The sequence below is a fragment of the Athene noctua genome, chromosome 14, assembly GCF_965140245.1.
Source record: "Athene noctua chromosome 14, bAthNoc1.hap1.1, whole genome shotgun sequence".
Lineage (NCBI taxonomy): Eukaryota > Metazoa > Chordata > Aves > Strigiformes > Strigidae > Athene > Athene noctua.
The window spans coordinates 14,586,760-14,607,790 of NC_134050.1; the positions used below are offsets into that span (position 1 = coordinate 14,586,760).

At 36.5% G+C, this 21,031-nt stretch overlaps 1 protein-coding gene across 4 annotated transcripts in view; it reads right to left on the reverse strand.

Moving 5' to 3' along the window:
* SOX6 (SRY-box transcription factor 6) overlaps nucleotides 1–21,031 on the reverse strand; it is a 380,340-nt gene that overhangs the window by 14,573 nt on the left and 344,736 nt on the right. For all 4 annotated transcript variants that reach the window (XM_074918734.1, XM_074918733.1, XM_074918732.1 and 1 more), the window contains 3 exons: nucleotides 19,774–19,882; nucleotides 2,979–3,212; nucleotides 223–439 (listed from right to left, as the gene is read on the reverse strand). In XM_074918734.1, the coding sequence (XP_074774835.1) occupies nucleotides 223–439; nucleotides 2,979–3,212; nucleotides 19,774–19,882 (560 nt within the window). The remainder of the gene's footprint in view (nucleotides 1–222; nucleotides 440–2,978; nucleotides 3,213–19,773; nucleotides 19,883–21,031) is intronic.

Genomic DNA, 21,031 nt, shown 5'->3' on the forward strand with positions numbered 1-21,031 from the left:
CTTCTTTTGACCTTAAAGAATTCCACAATCAGTCTCATAATCAGCACTCAGTGGCAAGCTGATAGCTTCATATTCCATGATATGTCTTATGTTTTCAATAAGGTTTTACAGGTTCAAATCTTTGCCTTCTAAATGACATTAGTCAGTGACTTAAATAGGTAAGTCTGTCTGTTTTCAAACAGCATGCTTGTCTTTGAAAACAAGTACAACAATAGTACTCACCCTACAGTAAAAAACTGCCTCATCTCCTGTCTTCGAGACCTCATCAGTTGTTTGTATTCACCAATACGCAATTTCTTTCCATCAACAATGCAGGTACGTTTTGGTCGAGGTTTGTATTTGTAATTAGGATACTTTTCTAGGTGGATTTTACTTAGCCGTGCCTGCTCTTCATAATAAGGTTGTTTCTCTTGATTTGACATGGACTTCCAGCGAGATCCTGTTAACACAAAACATTAGTGAGTACTCAAGTAAAGCAGGTTTAGCTTTACACATACACATTTCAACATGCCTTCTCACCCAACAAACAAATTCTAAATAAGTTAATTAAACAAACTGATCTGAGCTTACACTGGCCACATATATTGGGGTGCACAACCCCAATACACATATATTGGGGTGCACAACCTGAGACACCTTAAAAGATGCTTGACTTCCAGATACCACTGCAGACCAAACATATGTAAATCTCTATTAAATAGGTGCACTTAAAACCAATAGTTACTTAAAATCTCAGCTCATGCTGAAAACCAGACGATTTAGTTTTTTACAATATGAGCATTAATCTGTGAATAATTCTATACCTCTGTAATTCCATGCACAGTATTATGGTTAAGCAAGGTCTACATCCATACTTTTACTGTTAAAAGCTTAACACATTGCCTAGGGATACATTCTTCTTTGATAGCTTTATGAGAATTTGGTGTATACACTCCTACTAATAGATATTAATACCTTGCTATGTAGCAGGAAAAAATTATCAAAACCCTATAGAATCAACAAAATAATGAAAAATCCCTTGCAGTCTGGGTGTCTTAAATTTACTAATCTTCTGATATAAGCTTGGCATGATATTGGCACCTTACCATATTTTAAATCCTATTATGCGTGTTATCTTCTGGCCAGATGTAATAAATGCACAGAATTGCACTGAGAAAGTTATATTTAACAAGCTTATATTTGAAAAAAAACAAAAAACCCCCAACAACAGAAAGCACATTGTAGTTATATACACCACTTCAGGTAGTGTAAACTCTCATTGAAAGCTACACCAATAAAAAAGTTAAAAAATTAACACAGTATACACAGGAAGAGGAAAAAGTATTCTGATCTCTTGTATTGTTTATAAGGAGCTATCTAAACACTTGAATAGAGAAGGGATTTTTTTTTTTTTCCTAGGGGATAAGAAATGCAGAAAATAGCTTTTTGTTGTATTTTAGATGAATAAAACGATTACAGCTGTGGTAAACGTGGGTGGAAGCTATTCTTTTACCAAGATTTTTCATACATCAACAAATGGAAAAGTTGTATAAATATTATCCGTAGCCAGCAATACTCTGTGTCAGTTCTAATATTTCAGACTCTTTTCTCATTGTCCTGGAAAAGTTGCACAGATATTATATGGACATAGACTTACATGCGGCAGAGCAGATACTGACAGGTTAATTCCATGGTTAACAAACACTCAATTGCTGGCACTTCTGAAATATTTATGCTGGAAGTTTACATTTTAATGAATACAGTTACTATGCTCCTAATAGTTTTTTCACAGAATGCACACAAATAATATAGATTCCCTACAGCTGCCAACACTGAAACAGTGCAGGTTTTATACAAAACTGAAAGGCTATTCATATAACTTACTTATATGGTAGACAAAAATATAAGAAATACTAAGTAAGATTTTGGAAGTTTTAGGACAAAGTAACATTTATTTCTATGTATTCCTGCCTCTGATTGAACTAACATGCAACAAACTTTGGTAAGAATGTATTTGAACTCAAAGTTTACAATAAAATGATTACAGAGGAAACTTGATTTTTACTTTTATTTATTACGAGTTACATTTGGAATCTGTCTTTCACTTCAAAGACTCAGAAAGCAAATATAGGTTTTAACATTTCACCACTCATTTTCACGTATGTTTCTAATTCTCTGGAGGGGTCTTAAAAAGCAAATCAAAATTTCTCAAAAACGAGCCAATTTATTTGCATGGTGGCAAAATATAATCCATGGTATATTCTCTGATCATCCTAATCTATACAAATTAAATGTAGATTAAATAGATAAAGTATGGTGTCTTTTAACTAAGCACTATTTTAATTGTATGATACTAGTGCTTTCTTAGCTTTTTGAACATTCTAACATTTTGAATCAAACATCATTTTGCATGCGAGAAGGTATGCATGTCTTTTGAACTGTGCCAGGTTTTTTTTCTTTGACACTGCACTGTCTGACATAAAGCTTTGATTTTGATTTTGTACTTTATTAATTTTTTCCCAGTATTTACTCTAGCAAGTACCATTTTGCATTCGGGTCACTTCTAATGGAATCTTGGAATTAGACCTTTTATCAGGATACACTCTTGCAACAGATTTCACAAAATGTTCCTTTTGAACGCTGCTAAGTCTTTAAAGCATGTTGTGACTCTGCTGTTGAAAATAAAAAGCATTAGGGAAGGGGCAGAAAGGGAAAAGGAAGGGAATGAAAATAAAAACAACCCATGAGTCTTCATTTGTATAAGTTTCAGTAATTCCAATTTCAGTCAACATCTCCCAAACAAAATATGTCCTAAATTAGAGAAGTTGCATATCCAAGAAGGAAGTAACTGGCCTGTGTCACCAATATAAATAACCTCATCTTTCCACAGATCCAAAAATAACTAATCTCTGCCAATTGCCACTACTGTAGCAGAGCCTTCTAAGCTTCCCTCGGTTTTGGTTCAGTCAGTCATGATTTGTTTGTTGTCTTGCACTTACCTAGGATTTTGCTAATGTTGGAATTGTGCATGTCAGGGAAGGCTTGGAGAATTTTTCGACGCTCATCCTTTGCCCAAACCATGAAAGCATTCATTGGTCGTTTGATGTGCGGTTCGCTACTGGCTCGGCCCCGCGAATCCCGGTAGACTCGAGCTTCAGCCACAGTGGCACCTCCTGTTGGCCAACAATAATACTGCTGTAGTTTAGCTGCAGAGCCATTCATTGCTTTACTCCCTGTAATGTCAGGGCAGGAAGAAACAAGATGGATGCAAAACATTATTACGTGGATTACGCAAGCGCTTTCAGTGCTGTGTTTGTTTTAGCCTCATTCTCTTTTTCTCTCTCTTTTTGCTGCCAGGTCTATGTCTGTGAGAGAGAGAAAGGATATCCAGTGATTTCAGTGCAATCAATCAGGCTCACCCAGCTGAAGACATCAACATCTGAGTGAGAAACAAATTGCACTGGTATTTCTCCAGTTAAGGTATGGAGATTTGAAAAAGTTTCCATTTGGGACTTTAACATAGCATACATGTTCTGAATGCTCAACAAAACTCACATAAAGCTACACTTGAGAATCCAAACTGATGTAGACCTGTTCACACAAGTAATTTACAATGACTGCTCCTTGAGCAGTGAAGCACTTGCCAAACATTTCATAAAATAAATTATACAGTACACCAGGTACATGCTGCTAGTTGTATGGATCTGATTATATTTGGAGCTCAACATTTTAAAGTCACATCTGCTTTAGTTGAATTTTAGATCTGTCTTGGAGCAGTTTTATGTAATAAAACTGTCTGCCTTCAACAGGTACATGCACAGCATCCTGGAGCTTCTGGAATGGGAGACAAGCACTCCAGCTTCTCCATGACTGCTGTGCTTTACTGTACTCCAAGTGTCCTGTCATTACCCACTATCAATTCAACTTGTACAGTCCAGTCTTAACCAGATTTTCAAATGCATCCAGGCCTGCTTCTTGACCACAAACAGCAAAGTTCCATAGTTTTAGACTTCCCAGGGCTGAGTATGAGGTGTAGAACTAGTTAATACAAGAGAATAGCAAGCCTAGATAAGGCATGCTTGTACCAGAAAAAACTTTTGTAACTGTGATGATAGCATATGTTTTTACAGTTATACCTTAGCTATAAAAGAAATGCAAAAAGTCTTTACAGCGGGAGAGTGACGTACTTAGTCTTAGGCCTCATCAAACTGTTCATATAATTCTATACCTTGAAAAAGCAAGGTACTCGACAACAAATTAGCACAGCAATAGGTCTCCTTTTCTGTAAACTATTACAGCTCCTGACACATTTATTTGCCAAATAATATTAGTTCTTTGCACTAAGCAAAACATTGCAGATTTACTGGTTTCAGTGACAGACTCAAGTTTTTAATTGTGCAAAAACGAGGTTTCCTAATTTAGTGTGAAAACACTATATGTTAGGTCTACCATTAAAAAAATTCTATAGGAAATACATTTACATGAAAAAAGTTATAAAATAGAGGATGCATAACTAATACACTACCTTTTTGCCACCAGGTCCACAGTACATTAATTTCATTTAAAACGCACTGACCATACAGGATAAATTGATTTTGCTTTATATGGTGTTGACAGCCATGTTTATTGTGCAGTGAAATGTAGTGTAGTTTCAAGCTGACTATATCCATCAACACAGGGCAATATGCTGACTACTGGGCCAGATGAAGACATACATTACTCTGAGAGCAAAACACTCATTCGTATACAGCAGTGTCTTCTCCCAAGGATCACCATGGTAATTTATGATGCCTCCAATGCCATTACTTTACAACTGACACCAATTTGGCAATTTGTATACTAACATGCGTACACATAAAAGAAGACAGGTTTGTGGCAAATGTGAGATGCAAAACTATTTTAATACTATTCTAAGTACCATGCTACAGGTGTTTAGCATTTACAGGAGGCTGCAGCTGCAGCCAGCTTTTTATTACAAAAAGGAACAGTAGTTTTGCTGAGCAACCTGCATGTATAGGACCAATTTAGGAGTGTGTACAGCTAATGAGGCTCTGTCCATTGTTGTCAGAAGGGTTGGTGGATCTCAAATATGCCATCTTCTGAGAGTATATATTTATTGTGAAACTATAATAAGCTACAAACATAGTAACAGGGAAACATGTATTGAGACAAATGGCCCTATAATTTGAGAAAAATCAAATATATCAGGTAATGGCTGGTCCATCTTTTAAAATAATACTATAAAATTTGAAACTAGTATATGGGCAACTAGGAACTTGGTGACAAATTAAAAAATTGAAATTACTGATGCAAAATTTGTCAATTGTTATTCAGCTACTCTACTCACAGCAAAGAGTAGATGACATATTTGAATCCATATGATTTTCCATCTTTTACTTTCCCAAGGTACTTATTCACTTAGGCTAAGGAGTTTGCCAGACCTTTCAATCCTAATGCAGGCAAAGAGTGCCTTTACTAGTATCAAAAATATAGACTGGCTTTTTCATCTGAATATAATGAATAGAAAAAAAAAAAAGGAAAAAAAAAAAAGGAAAAAACCCCACCATAAATGATCTGTTTTCAGAGAAAGGTTATGTTAGAAAACAATTCTTACTTAGAGTAATAAATTACAACTATCCCAAGAAGGCCAAGAAGCTCTGGCTGCATCTGCTTTAAGCAAGTCCATACTTGAAGGATTTGAAAAAGCAGCCAAAGAGTTGATGTTCTTTGTGCTTGATCTCTGGGGGAATATTTGCAAGTTGACCCACAGGCCATCACAAAAGCATCTGCAAAATGAATTTCTGCAAATAACTAAAGTAATGTAATCTCCATGGTCTTCTGACTATCTCAGAACTACAGAATTATATTCAGCATATAAAACATTACAAGAAAATACTTCTGTTAGCATATGATTCTATGTGGGGAGCCAGAAAGTCTCAGTACCTTTTTAGCTTAGAAATGAGGTGCTAATGATATAAAAAGCACATATGTTCAGCGAGCTCTTACAAGTTGAAACACATAAGAACAAGCTTTCAAACTGGTTGCGCTTAGGTACTTCTTCTTGTCAATCAGATATTTAGACAGTATTGTGTCCTATATAAACAATTTCAATAGGTTTTACAAAGTATGGGGTTTTTTTCATATTGTGATAAGATCTTTCAAACCGACAGTCTGAAAGAGGCACCTGAAATTTTTAAAAAAGATATATACAACTGCAAAGAAGTAAGTGTTTTATTTCTTTCTGAAAATATTTTCAGGAAAGGCTAACAAATAATAACCCCAAAGTAACAGATAAAATAAAAATCTACTACTGATGAAGGCTGAGATGAGAGGTGGAAGTTGATAATTGTCTCTCTATGGCAACTAATGCTCTGTCTGCTAGTTGCAGTTCATACTGCAATCTCAAGAGGAACTTGATTTTCAGGATTAAGAGCTTGGTCAGAATTAAAAATTATTGTAAAAACAGTACAGTTTGGCTGCCCTAATGGCTTAGTTGGCAAAGAATTCTACACTTTGGCCTAAAGGCTGGGGCTGTCCTCAAAGTGACAATTTTAGCTTCTGAGGGTGTGGACTGCCTCACTTCCTAAATGCTTTGCATTTGCTCAACTTGTCATGACTTTGATGATTTAAAACTGAAAGCAGATTAAAGGAGAATGATAATTTTTGTGGATATATCCCAGGCAACTCCTTTGTGGAAGCTGGATTCCAGACTAGACTCTAGGGACAATACTGGGTCAAAGAACACCACAAAATGAATCTAAAAATGTTATAGCTTCATTAAAGTAATTTCAAACAATGTTTTTGTTCCAAAAGAGACTAATTGCTTCTAATGACAGTGCAGGGGAAGAAGAACTCCTGTTCTTTAGAAAGAGAAAAGAATCTGATCATCAACAGGAAAGACAAATATTTTCACATTAATTAAATGTTAAGAAACATACAGTAATAATCTTTACATTGTTTATTTATTTATTCCTGTCTTTGTCTGAGTTTCTCACCTTTAATAGTGACAAGAATTTTAGGACAGACACCATCTGTTAGCATGTTCCCCGAAATCCTGACCACATTAGGGTTAATCCTATTGTCTTTAACAAGAAGTGGTTTTACCTTCCATTCTATAAATCATCTACCATAGCAAAACCTCAGACTGGGCCTTTACATGTTAGCAGAATGCAAACCATAATAAACATGATAGAAAGGGGCAAAAAATGGATGAGAAGAAGATGAGGAAAGAAAGAGAAAAGTAACATCAAGAAGAACAAAAATTTTATCAGTCACCTGTTATTCCTTAATTACTCTTCACACTCCAGTCACTGATTCATGTTTGAAGTGATACATTTACTTTTTCTCCCCCCAGATAACAAATCTTCGGCTACTCTAGAGAATATAGTGCATACTATCTTCCATAGACATATACCAAGATAGGATATATAGAAATAAAGACAATCTTTCTAGGTTCCTAGTGTAAAAGGGACTTGTTAGTAGTAAACTCCTATCATCAGTTATTCATTAAACTGAAATGACATTTTTGTCTACTTTGGAAAAGACTGATTGTAACCTTCAAAATATCTGGCCCTGTCTGTGCCAATACAACTGTCACTGCTAGCAGCTTGCATTACAGAGACCAGAACCTAATGAACAGGCAAACAGAGTCACTCTTTTACTACTAGAGATGGGTTACTCATAAACATGGAAATGCCATAAAAACAGGGAGCATGAAAAACCGGCTTGGCAGTCCCCTGGCCTTTTCTTAACCTGTGGACAGACAAATGCAGCCTTTATGAAAGATATAGCAATATTTTAAATCAAATAGAGAAATGCAAGAGTAAGACTAGCATGACAAAAGAAGCTTTGGAAAGTCTAGAATACAAGAACAATCATTTAACTATTGTTTTGAGTTATTAAGTTCAGTGTTCCATTTTGGAGAAAGTTACAAAAATTACTAATTCACTGTCATCTAAGTGACTTATAGCAGTGTTAGTGTAACATTTAGCTGTTTTACCCCTTGCCTGCCTCTTACTTCTTTATCCCCATCCACATTCAGAAGTCTTTCTAATTCTTTATTACCAGCAAGAGAGTCAAAATAAATGGGTATCTCACGAACTATTGTCATCACTGGCATGTCTTGTCATCACTAGGGAAAACTAACACCCACTTGGAAACATGACTAGCTCTGGGACAGGGATGCCTGTAGTCACACAGTGGCACAAATGTTCTGCTGGGAAGTGTCTGTTTGTCAAGCTGCTTTCATTCCAAATGCTAAACAGATATTATTCAGCTGGGATTTGAGGGCCGAGCATTTCCCATAGGCTGCACGTCAGTGAATGAAAAGGGGGAAAAACTGAGAAAGACATGAGTGATTCATGAAATACTGGAATATTTAAATGGGCTCTAAAATATTTCACCTGCAAAGGTTCTGAAATGTGCTAAGTAAATACTAAGAGGTTGGAATATACTGTAGCACAGGTTAGCTACATCCCTGCAGCACTTGGTTATGATAAGGCTTCTATTTTTCCTCTTAAGCGACTCCATTTTCTTTAAAACATCAACAAGAAGAACCAAAAGGGAATTCCCTAAGGTCAGCTCTGAGGAAACATAAACCTCTAATTCAATAACTTCGCTACTGCACTGAAAAAGGCCTTATTATTGCAACATCCATATGGAGTCAATTGGACATTAATGACTAATCAATCCCTCCCCTTTCTATTCTACTTATAGTGTCACAAGCCATGTTTAGATTAGCCCATTTCCTGCTTAGGATCGCTCAAGATGTCTTTTGTTCTTTCAGGGCTGGCCTGATGGAGGCAGCTTAAACAAACACACGACCCAAGTGGTGCAGGAGTTATAAACTGCCATATGTGAATGAACAAAGGGGCCATACTAAAGCCTTTTGTGGTATTTGTTAATGTTTTTCATCTGAGTTTAAAAAGACCTAATGACTTTGTGGTGAGCTGATGCATGTGGCTCGTGGCTTTGCAAAATGAAGGAAATTCTAGCCAGTTATATATCAGCGTATATTTTCCAAAGTGCCTTGTTTTCAGTTTTGGTGGCAGTGAGTTTACTTTTTTATACATGTGCAAGCAAAATTCTTAATCGTGATTAAAACATGGCACCGATTTTCACAGCCATCCTCACAACCTTCATATATGTCTTTCCCCATTTGAAAGTCTAGAGCTAAAATTAATAACGAAATATCTTCTGTGTGTGAAATCAAATCAACTATTCTCAGCTCTATCAGTAGTAGAAGTTCACTCACCAGTGTGTGAAGATCAGTTGTTAGTTGGGTCATATTAAATATGGAAAGAATATCTCTAAATAAGCTATTAGCTTCCATGCTCCACAGCCAGCCATGCTCAAATCTACATTATTTAAATGAATTAAAACTGCAAAATGCAACTACTTTCTTGATGGCTTACACAAACAGTTTAGATTTCTTGACCACATTTTATGGCAAAATTAACCCTCATGGAAATTTGGCATGAAACACAGCTAAAACAATGCAATAATCATTTAAATTACATGGAATTAGTGCTTAAGGCCTGACTTAAGCCCTCAGTGGCCTACATGGTCCCACTTGTGCTGTAACATAAGAGCATGAGAACTTATTCTCATGAAGAGAATAGATCCATGAAACATCTAGATCCATGAAACATCTAGACAGAATTTGGGATGAAGAATCAGCCTTTACTATAAATTTGGGGAGGTATGTAAGTGTCATCAAATTTTTCCATTATGTGCCACTTGCAGACTTCACAGATAATTAACTAAATGCTAACAACCCCATTCTGGCATAGATATTATTGATAAAATAAATGTGAAACATTTAAATTGAAAGTTATTCAGCCTAAGTAATGCTACCAGAAGTAAGGGATTGCCAGTCTTCAGTTCTAACTACAATCAACATTCCCTCTAACACTATTGTTTCCCTTTGATATTTCATTTCATACTCAGATGCAGAGAGGCCCACAGAAAACCATGGACAAAACAAGAGAAATATTAGTAATAATTATTGTTAAGTATCTGACAAGATCTATCAATACAGCAAACTGGTTTGTTGGTTTTTGGTTGGTTTTTGGTGTGTTTTTTTTTTTTTTCAGAAAAACGGCTGTTCTAACAGCTAAGCAATTACTGTTACTAAATTAATCATATTCAAAGTCAAAACAATACAAAGAGGAATGAACTAATCTATTTAACATGAAAATGTTTCCGTAAGAGTAACAGCTTTATTGCCAGTGAAGCTGTTACTCACATTTCTTCTGACATGACAATGTCACCTAGAACATCCAGAAAACATGATCCTGATTTGAAACACAGAGATTAATTCTGCAATCTTCAGTCATCCCTAACAGTTATTTTATAAATATCCTGCCGGAGCAAGGGCCATAGGACATGAACCATTCACATTTCAGTCAATGATTTGTTTTGTTTTAAGATGGAGAAATGACAGGAATTCACCGCAGAGAGTAAAGGCAGCCTGACTTCATATTTGATGGATGCATTGCTCAAGGTGTGGCTGAACACTGATAATGAACAACTTTTTCTTCTTCCTATGTAGCAAAACAATGAGTTTTAAAAGCTTAAGTACAATTGGGTTTATAAAAGGAAACTACATTTAACAATGGGAGAGAAGTTTACAAAACTCTCTCCCTCAAGTTATGTGATATTGATGAAATGCAGAACACTTTGCAAAAGGTTTTAATGTGTGTTGGAATCACTGCTCTAGTGGCCCATTTCCTGCATTCAACCTGCGAAGTTGTCACCTTCTAGTATATGCAACATCATTCCTTGTATCAATATAACGAATTCCCTCCATTCAGCGTTTGCTGTTCTCACTTGTCATATCATATCAGTAATTAGATGGCAAGGACCTAGGGCTAGGATACACATATGCCATTTCTTCTTTCCTTTCACATGGGGTGCTGATGTTATAATAATTAATAATATAATTAGTAAATAGACTATAACAAAGGGAGAGAAGCAAAAGCGGCTGTAAATTAACAAGTAATAATAAAAGTTAGGAAAAGCTCTTAAGACTAATTTTTCAGATATGCTGCACCTGTGCATTTGGGACCTGTAAGCGAAGCCAGGAAGATGTTCTTACAAACAGGTCAACGGCATGTCCCAATATGTTGCTACACTTACCCAATTTGGCTAAAAAAGTGGGGGGTTTGCCAGCAAGTAGGGGCTTATGTGAAAATTCACAAATTACTCTTTTGAAATACTGCACTTCCTGTGAAACTACCCCTGTCAAATTGAAAACATAATAATTTAATATTTGCAGAAGCTGAGAAGATACTGTAATGCCCATCCTACATGTGTTTTGGACGACTGATTCTGTAAAATTAAATCAAAGTACAAATTAAGAAAATATTGTCCCCTTGCTAATAAGGTCTGCACTGAATGCTTGCTTAAATACTTGGCACATCTACATGGAAGAAAGGCACTTTTCTATATGAGATACTGAGGTTCCTGAAGGAGAAAATAGTGTGCAGTATAGACTTAGAAAAAAACAGTTGTCCGAAGAAGAGGGCTTATCTGAATCTATATCAATTGCTCATGCTTAGCCAGAATAGATGGTGTTCTTTCCTGAATGTATTCATATTTCTGCTCCACTCCCTCAGCTCAAGGAGGTAAGGAAGAAGGGCAAGATTTCTCCCTCCTCCATGCAGTATGATATAATGGTGGCTTTCTCTGTCAGCTGAAAATTCAATAGCGCCTGGAAATTTAATGCTATTTTAGGCAGCTTCAAGCTCCTTTCGCGATATTGGAGCAATACAAAGACATGTGCAGAGCTAAGAATCAGGACCATGGTGTGTTTTACACCTGCGGTGGCTACACGAGTGTGAAAAAATGTTTTAAACCACTGAACTTTTATATTGAATTTTTTACTCACTCCACTTAAAAATAGCTAAGCAAACTGACTGATGCTTTCAGCATTTGTGACAATAATTTTCTCATGGGCAAAGATTTTCTGTGTAAAACTGCAACCCACAGTTGCTTTTTACAGCCTTGCTCTAAATTCCTGAAAATAATGTTTTACTATATAATGGAAATTGTGACAAGCCCTTAACCATAACTGTGCTAATAGGCACACCTATGTAAAACTCAAGGCATTGTAACAGTGCTTAGTTGTACAACATCAGAAATTCTAACTAGAATTTTTTTAAATAAAGGTAGTATTCTATAAGATCAATTACTGTAGGATGGAAACAGCAAACAAAAAAGCCTCATATTTAACAGTAGGAAAAAATACCTAAGACAGTTGAAAATCCAAAGGTAACACTTGTGGAGGACATCCAGATTTATTACTCTGAAAGTGAGAAGCATACTACATGTTAAATATTAGTGTCTTGAGAGGAAGAAGTATCAATGCCATGCCTAGTTCAGGTTTTTTAGGACTCAAAGTGGGAGCTCCCCCTGTAAAATGTATTGGGGATGCTGGCAACAATGGATTCATGAAGTTGCCATCAGAAGAGTGATGGGATGGTTCTTAAAGACAGAACATCTTATTCCTATCCCGTTTGCAGGCATTGAATTATTCCAGGGCTGAGGCACTGAATTCCATCCAACACAACTGTGCCTAAGTACTTTATCCCATATTCCTGATCTGTTATGAGTTATTTTGAAAAATTTAAGCGTATCACTCAAGTATCAGGCACAATCAAACAGATTAATGGGTACTAAAAATGGCAACCACAATTAATGAAGGCCACCTTTTAGCATATGGTCTAATTAACCAAGATAATGGGCTATTTTATCTTTAAATAATAAAGATACACTTACGGGATTTTTTTAAAATCAAAGACCTATAGCAAGAATTAGGGGAATAAAAATTCCAGTACTTGAGCTTACTGCATTCTCTCTGGAAACACTTCTTTGTTTTCAGACAGCTTTCACTGTTTTCTGATTTTCATCTTTCCCCTCTCAACTGCCATAGCAACTATTACAAATATTTATGTGCCACAAATACTGGCGTGGAGAAGCATTCTTTTCTCCAGTATTTATGAAGCGCTGTCACAAAAAGTAGGTGATGCTTTGTTATGCATGTACTACCTGCTGTTTACACCTCTGCACAGGAGGTGCTAAACAAGCCACCTCACAGGTTTGGATTGTGCTGGCAGCCTGCCAAGACTGATCTGCCTGCAAATGTATGGTTCCCTTTCACCTACCCCTTCAGCTGCTCAAAGCCAACCTTTTTTGGAGCTAAGAAGGAACTGTGTCACCCTTTTGTATAGGCATTTTTTACTATTGGGCTTACATCAGAATGCTGACTCTCCGAGTATATGCTAGAGGTGTTCCTTTAAGAAAGCACTGATCTGTTTTTTACTTAATAGACTGGCAAAACCCAGGCAGTTGTCATGATGTCTGCTCTACCATCAGGAAGGGAGGAAACGAAGCTTTGACAGATGGACAGAAATTTGGAGCTGGACAAGGTGGCAGTTTCTTCTCTATATTAGATATCAGCCTTGTGCTCCCTTTGTGGTTCCTTTTTCTCACGTTTCTCCCCACATGGTCAAGAAACTACCTTCCACACAGCAAAAACTCCCTGTCTTTCCCCAGTTAGTTCATTCTGCCCCTCCACATGATTTCACATTCACTGCTGCTGCTGCTGCCACTGCAACCACTCATTGTTCACCGTGTTCTGGCAACCAATTAAATCCGTGATGATGCCTAACACCATTTCTTTCTTTCTTTCTCTGTCATGCGATTCCCCTTGCTTTTGGGCAGGTAGAATCTCTCATTGTACTACAACATGACTTGCAGTGGGGCTAGACCAAGACAAATACAAATGGGAAGTGCTAATTTTATGGACACAGAAAGACAAACTGCTGTTGACTGTTGCAAATACTGAGCAGTTCATTGACTTTGTATGTTGGTCAGCAAACACACCACCTGAAATGCTGCAGAACTGGGTTCTTAAGCTTACTGCTGAATATGTTGTTTTAAAAGCAAAGGTTGGGTTCTTGAGCTTACTGCTGAATATGTTGTTTTAAAAGCAAAGGTGAGTTTGTGATCCTCTAACCTTGGGTTCAGGTCCAAAATCGGGTTCGGGTCCAAAATCACGTTCAACCCCAAACCTGTGTATATCTGAACTGGAATGAATAAGGTCAGGCTAGGGCTTACTACTGGAACCAGCCTATTACCAATGGTTATGCAGCTCACAGTCCCCAACTGGCTTGCATTCAGCCTGCCTGGTGCATGGTCAAAGATACCATGATCAAACAGATAATGCTTACAGCTATATAATCTGGGTGACTTGGTATATAGAAAACCACAATCTGTAAACCAAGGAACTTACAACTTAAAGTGAGAGATAGCAGTCAGTGAAAGGGTGGATACAGGCAATGAATTTAAGATAGGCTTGTACCAATCCCATGTCGAGGACTCAACATCTAGATTTCACAGCAGAGGATATCCTTTGGAAGACTTTGAAAAGCCATAGTGTAACACAAGGATAAATAAATACATACATACAGGTAAAGTGGACAGACAGATCCCACCACATTATTCAAAATCGCATATATCTATCCTCAGAACTATGGTCAATGCTTAACAGACACAGGTAAATTAGTATCAAAGGAAGAAGCAGCAAGTGCTAAATGCAAAGTTTATAGAATCAAGAAAACTACTATATAAGACATAGAACAAATGAAAGCATCAAAACACGACTCAGAAGAAAAGGTCTTTGTCTATGTTGTCCCAAATGGCAAACTGTGAGGCCAAATATTTTACTCACATGCCCCTGATTCTAATATATTAACATGAATTGACATGGAACTAAATGTTAAGTACCAATATAGTGTTTTCATCTGTTTCCATTTGCTTTATAAATATGAATTTAGCTTCACAATACATCTGATTTTTCACTTGGGAAAACAGGACACAGGGAAGTTATTTCTGTTTTACAAGATCACACAATGAAGCAGTGGCAAAACAATAACATTCAGATGTTTTTGCCCTGAGCCCAGGATCCAATCAAGAAAAGTATATTTTAACAGATCCAATTCTTTGGCAGGAATGAAGATCAGGTCTTGATGGAATTTGAATCCCTGACTATGACTACTGAAGGAAACCACCCTGCAACCTGAGCTAAGGTAAAATTGTCATCAAGACCATTAGGTCTATTCTGCAGATTTCTATCTACTACAAAACAAAATCTTAACATACTTCTTACAGATTTCTAAAGCATTTGACCACAACCACAAAACCAGAAGGATCCATAAACATAGAGCACATTATGCAAGCACAAGATCCATAAACATAGAGCACATTATACGATTCAAAAGAAGCAGCACTATCACCAAAAGTGAGCATCTGTGAGAGGAATATCTTTTTTAAAACTTGAACCAAAAACCATATTCAGATCATTCAAAATTCTCAGATAGCAAAGAACTAAATACTTTAGGTTTCCCCCTGTGGAATTTAAACAGGGCTCACCTATGGCTCCTGAGTATATTCTACACACTCTGGTCAGCTGGTGTGTATCAGTCATTTTCAAAAAAGGCGTTTTAGCTATAGCTAGATTCAAAACTGTCTTGGTGTGTCCATGCCAGTTAGCTGTATTTCAGTACTGACAATCTCAAATGTTCAAAATTATGAAGCCTCCTACAGAAAGGATGATGTTTCCTTTAAAATGATGAGGTTTGAAGAAAAAAAAAAAAAAACAACAAACCTTGTTTAGTTCTATAATTGTCTGTTGTTTATAATTTTGCATACCAGTCACTGAACATTTATGAGGCTCTCAAATCATGTTTTTGAATTTTGCTAGCTACAAATGTATCATATATTTTAACATGACAACTGGGATTTCCAGGTAATGATATCAGTCTAATAGCTGTGGATTATTCATCAATGGTGTCACAGTCAGTGGCAATGTTTTTGAATACACTCTGAGCATGATTTTTAATATAGTTAGCCCAGTCCTGCTACTGACTTAGGAAGTAATAGAGATGTCGGTTTATGTCATATTTAATATAAAACTCTTGCTGATGATTTTTAGGCCTCCATTCAGATGACAGTTAGGTCATTATGAGTAATACAGGCTTTGAATACGACTTCGTATGCTAGGTCATCTCTGAAAGTACACCTAGTTACCATTAGTCTCAAAAAAGGTTTCATACACTAGGCAGGGACAAGAAGTTAAGTCTTAAAAGTCGTTCTGCAGTATCCTTTCATATTTGTCTTATAATTGCATAGAGCTAAATTTAAAGGATTTCAAGACTTCTCTTATAATTCATGATTCAGAAAAAATATATATGTAGCTTCAGCTTCTGATCAATGAGCCAGTACCGCAAGCACTCCTAAAATTATAGGAAAACATGACTCTGATCCTGTCAAACTCAGATCAGTGCCATATGTTATAGAAAAGATATAAGGAGTAGAGAGAAATCATTGCTAGATACTATTACAAAGGCATTCCATAAAACACAGAAGCCTGCTGATATTTCTTATAACAAATTACTTGAACCTTAAAGGCTGTGTCAAAGCTATGGGAACCAGGAGCACTTCCCAGATTTGGTCTATCTCGGCTGCCTGTTGGGATGAGACAGACACGTGCCATGTCTCCACACACTTTAGTTTCCTATGGAAATGCAGGTGTGCAGGTAGGCAAGGAGAGAAACTGAACTTCCATAACTCTGGATCAGTTGGGGGATCAGCATGCAGCCCAAACAGGTCTCTACTCCCAAGTAACAAGCAATAGGACAAGATGATATGCTCTCAAGTTGCACTAGGGGAAATTTTGATTGGATATTATGAAAAATTTCTTCACCAGAAGGGTTATCAAGCATTGGAACAAGCTGCTGAGGGAACTGGGTTGAGTGTCTAGAGGCATTTAAAAGATGGGTAGACATGGCACTTAGGGACATGGTTTAGTGGTGGACTTGATAGTGTCAGGTTAAGGGTTGGACCCGATGATCTTAAGGGTCTTTTCCAACCTAAATTATTCTATGATTCTAAAGAATAAGTTGTCAAGATTCTTAGTAACCCAGGGCTGAAACAGACACTTATGGGAGCACAAAATAATAGCAACACATATAAAAAACTTTGTGACATAGCAAACCTAGAAAGATCTGTAATAGTTTCATGACAATTAGAAGCATTAATATTCTTGAAAATGAACTGAGTCTGCAGCATGGTACATCAGAGATCACAATTTAACTGCTGATATCTCATCAGCACTCTTTTCAATGGACTTCCACTCTAAATGATGCCATGCTAGAAGTGTCATCTCTTAACTACCTTGCCAAAGATATGGGGCAAAACTTGGGTGATATTTTGAATGTCTTTCTTTTATATCCAGCTAATATCTAAATTCACCTTGTCTACAACTAGAAGGGCAAATAAGCAGCTCGGTTTTGAACATCCGCCAATGTTTTTTTTAAGATCAGCAGAGGTACTCGTCCAGCACCTCTTTTCCAGAGACATCTCTTGGCTGCTAAACAAAGTCTGGAAATCTGAATCCATTCATGAACTCAGATTTCCCATGTGGCAAAATACGATGCCTCAAACTGCCCCACTAGCTCTAGAAAGACAGGTACACTGTCCTTAAACTGGCACACATCACTGTACCTTGGGTTACATACGTCAAAGCTTCGTTCTGCACTATCCAGTAACAGCGGGGGCTGTCAGTACCAAGTATCAAGATACTAAATTAAGGGCACTAGAAAGAGAAAGGATGAATTGAGGGAAATAAGCTAAACCAAGAAAGTTGTTAGGGACTTGGTGTCATATGAACCAGTAACTGTGTATCTGTAAGTATTCTGTTGCAACTTTTCATCCCAGCTGAGGAAAAATATATCCTTCAACACATTGAAATATGAGAAGTTGCTGCAGCATGGAAAATCCTTTACAAAGCAGTTTATAAATAACTGATTAGTCAACAAGTACTTTTGAAAGCCCATGTATCTCCTAAGTCCTTTTTTCTAGAAAAAAAAAAAAAATAAAAAATTTCAAAACACCTGTCTGAAAGTTATTTTTTACCTACATTCTCTTTGTTATTTTTCTGTTTAAAGACAATACAACAGTGGCCAATCACATCCAATAAAGGATGAATAAACGAAGCTCATAAAAATAGCTCCCTAAAAATGAAATCTGGGAATTATTGGCTTTATAAGGAACTATGAAATATATATATATATCTATGTATGTGTGAAAAATCTGAAGGGTTTCATTAAGGTGCTAGCCTCGTTCTGAATATTATTTGTTATAAATTAGCTTCAGTCATCACCTTATCTTACCGTTATGGAGATCTGAAATCTTGAGTATGTAAAAATACTTAAAAATTTAAGCAAAAAACATGTCAGCGTGTGGTCCTGGTGCCTGTGTCCGTTCCATGTGATAAGCTAATCATGATATTAAGGCAATAAGTAGGAATTTTTTTCTACATTGCATTTGAGAGTTACCTATTCCTCTGTATGAATGAGTCAATACAGGAACATCTTGGAGCTGAACTTGCAGCTTCTCCATATACAAATCCTTGCCCAAAATACTTTTAAATTCAGCTTATTTGGTTTGCCTAAAGCCTGATTAAAGATAATGTATGTCAGTTGGTGATCAAGGAGAATCAGGGCTCTGAGATGTTTTATCACAGGCATATCAGGTATTACCTATACAGTAAAGGAAAGATAACATTTACATGTGCTGTTGTTGTCAGACTTCAGAATGGAGGGACAATTTGCGAGACCTCACCTGGACCATTTATTTCTGGGTCACAGAGAGACAGAAGAGAAAATGTGCTCATAGGAATGTTTCTCTATACAGAAAATAGTAATGCATTTTATCAGAAAACTTCTGTCACAGTATTTCAAGAATCATCTGAAAATTATTTGTGAACAATCACAAGTTTATTGATCCTATTTTTTTGATCCAAGAAAAAAAGCAAATTTGGAACCCATCAGATATTTGGATATTAATGGAAAAATTTAGAGATGTTTTAACCTTTTCTCAAAAACAGGGGCATAACTAGAGCTTGTCAGGTTAAAAAAAGAGCAAGATTATTCTCAAAAAATCAAACTGAGGGAGCAAAACGTTGCATAATATTATACTTGAATGGTACGTTCATCTTACTGCTGTGACTGGTAGAGTTCCTATCTATCTACATGTTCCCTTCTACTGTATCATAGGACAGAGAGGATAATCAGCAGCATCCACTTCCAGAACATGCATTGTAACACTGCTAGAGATTAAACTCAGTCTTGATAAACACTGATTTCCACCCATGGCTTGACACTGTATGCCTGATATATAGAACTCTCACTGAAATGAGTGCAAATGCACCCAAGGTTTATATCACGAAAAATACATTTTCATATAGAAAATGTGAAATATTTTTCCATTATCATTTGACAGCTGCCTGTCAATAAAATTGTGCTTGCTATATCTTGAACAGTTTGTGAGTGCACTGATGGGTAGACTTCATAAAGAGCTCTGACTTTTTTCAAAGCTGTCAAATCCTTAAAAACTGGTGAAAATATATATAAGTATATATTGTCTTGCGGAGATAATTTTTAAAATGTTTCATACTCTTTTATTAATAGTATAACATGTAAACACTTAACTGTCAGCTGCTGGGGGAAGAAAATAGTTAAGTTGCAGAAAGGCTTAGAGGGCTATACAGTTCTTTTAATGTATCCACGCACTGCTATGGACTTATTACAATTTTACAGAAACTCACAGAAATCATTCAAGTGTTACCCTGAGATGTAAGCTATACAGTACTTATGACACTGGCAGCATTTCAGCCATGCAATTCTGTGATGCACTGTTCAATAACCCATAGTCAAAATTGCAACTTACCTTCTGCATCTTCTGGCCTTGTAAGATCGATGACACCAGGGCCCAGTTTTCCATCTTCATTGGGTTTTCCTGTTAACTGTGGGCCTAAATTTTCAAACCTTGTTCTTTCCTGGAAAAGAACAGAAGTCATCTTATTGCTCCATATAGATTAGTTCTCATTACTTGTCTGTGCATACATGTATGCACTGATACACACCTTATTTTTAAAGTCTGAACAAATAAATCATGCATTTAATTAGAATTTTAACTCAGGGACAATTTTTTACAGATTCTGAATGTTTGCATTTATGAAAATCAGTTTTAAATGTGAAACATATACAGAAACTTTGAGATTATTTTGATCTGCACTGCCACAATGCATAAATGATTGTACATGCAAATACAAAACACTCTTGGCAGCAAACAGTGCTGATCAATGCTGCTCACTTTGCCTTTCCACTTATTTTCTAACTTGAACTGGAAAAGACAATCAGCATTTGGGAGACATGAAAATTCAGAAGTAGAAAAAAGAGTTTGTATTAAAATATACTGCTAATTTAATGGAAAAAGCATTTTTTTTCCCCACTATGAGATTTGAGTTTGCATTCATACCTCTGAGAAAACACAAGTCTGAATTTTATGCAAGAGGTTTTCAAAGACAAGTATTTGAAAGAAAGAATAATAGATGACAGAACTGATATTATTATTTTGTCTAGGAATTTAAATCGTACCTCAGTGGAAAGGGAACCTAAGGAGATTTAAAAAAAAAAAAAAGGGGGGGGGGGGTGGCAGGGGGGAGAGAAAAAAGAATGCACACTCCTAGAATAGAAAAACAGAAAGCTTTTGAGAGCTGGAGACCTCCATAGGAAACCTGGAACTAGAAAGTGGAAACTAAAAGGCATTTTATGTGTTAACCCAGTTCCTCAATCAACTACTGGACAAGGGCACTATAAATGACAGTGTAATACTGTCTCACAGTAGTAGCCTCTGTAGTACTGTGTATCAGTAGCAAAGCATTCAATGGTTATCATTAATTTAGCGTTCTCATTTGAAGGAACATAGCATGTTTTCCCTCTTGCCTTGTTGTTACCTCTTCAGACTAAACTTGGCATTATGTTGTACTTGTGAATGAATGAAACCTTGTTGTTCATTACTATGAAACAATATTAAATGTCATGTCAGCTTGAATTTACAGACATGAAATACCAGCTTTCAGCTCTACGAACAGTTTCTCCATGTTATACTTAATGCATTATGCAGAAGTAGAGTGCTGATTGCT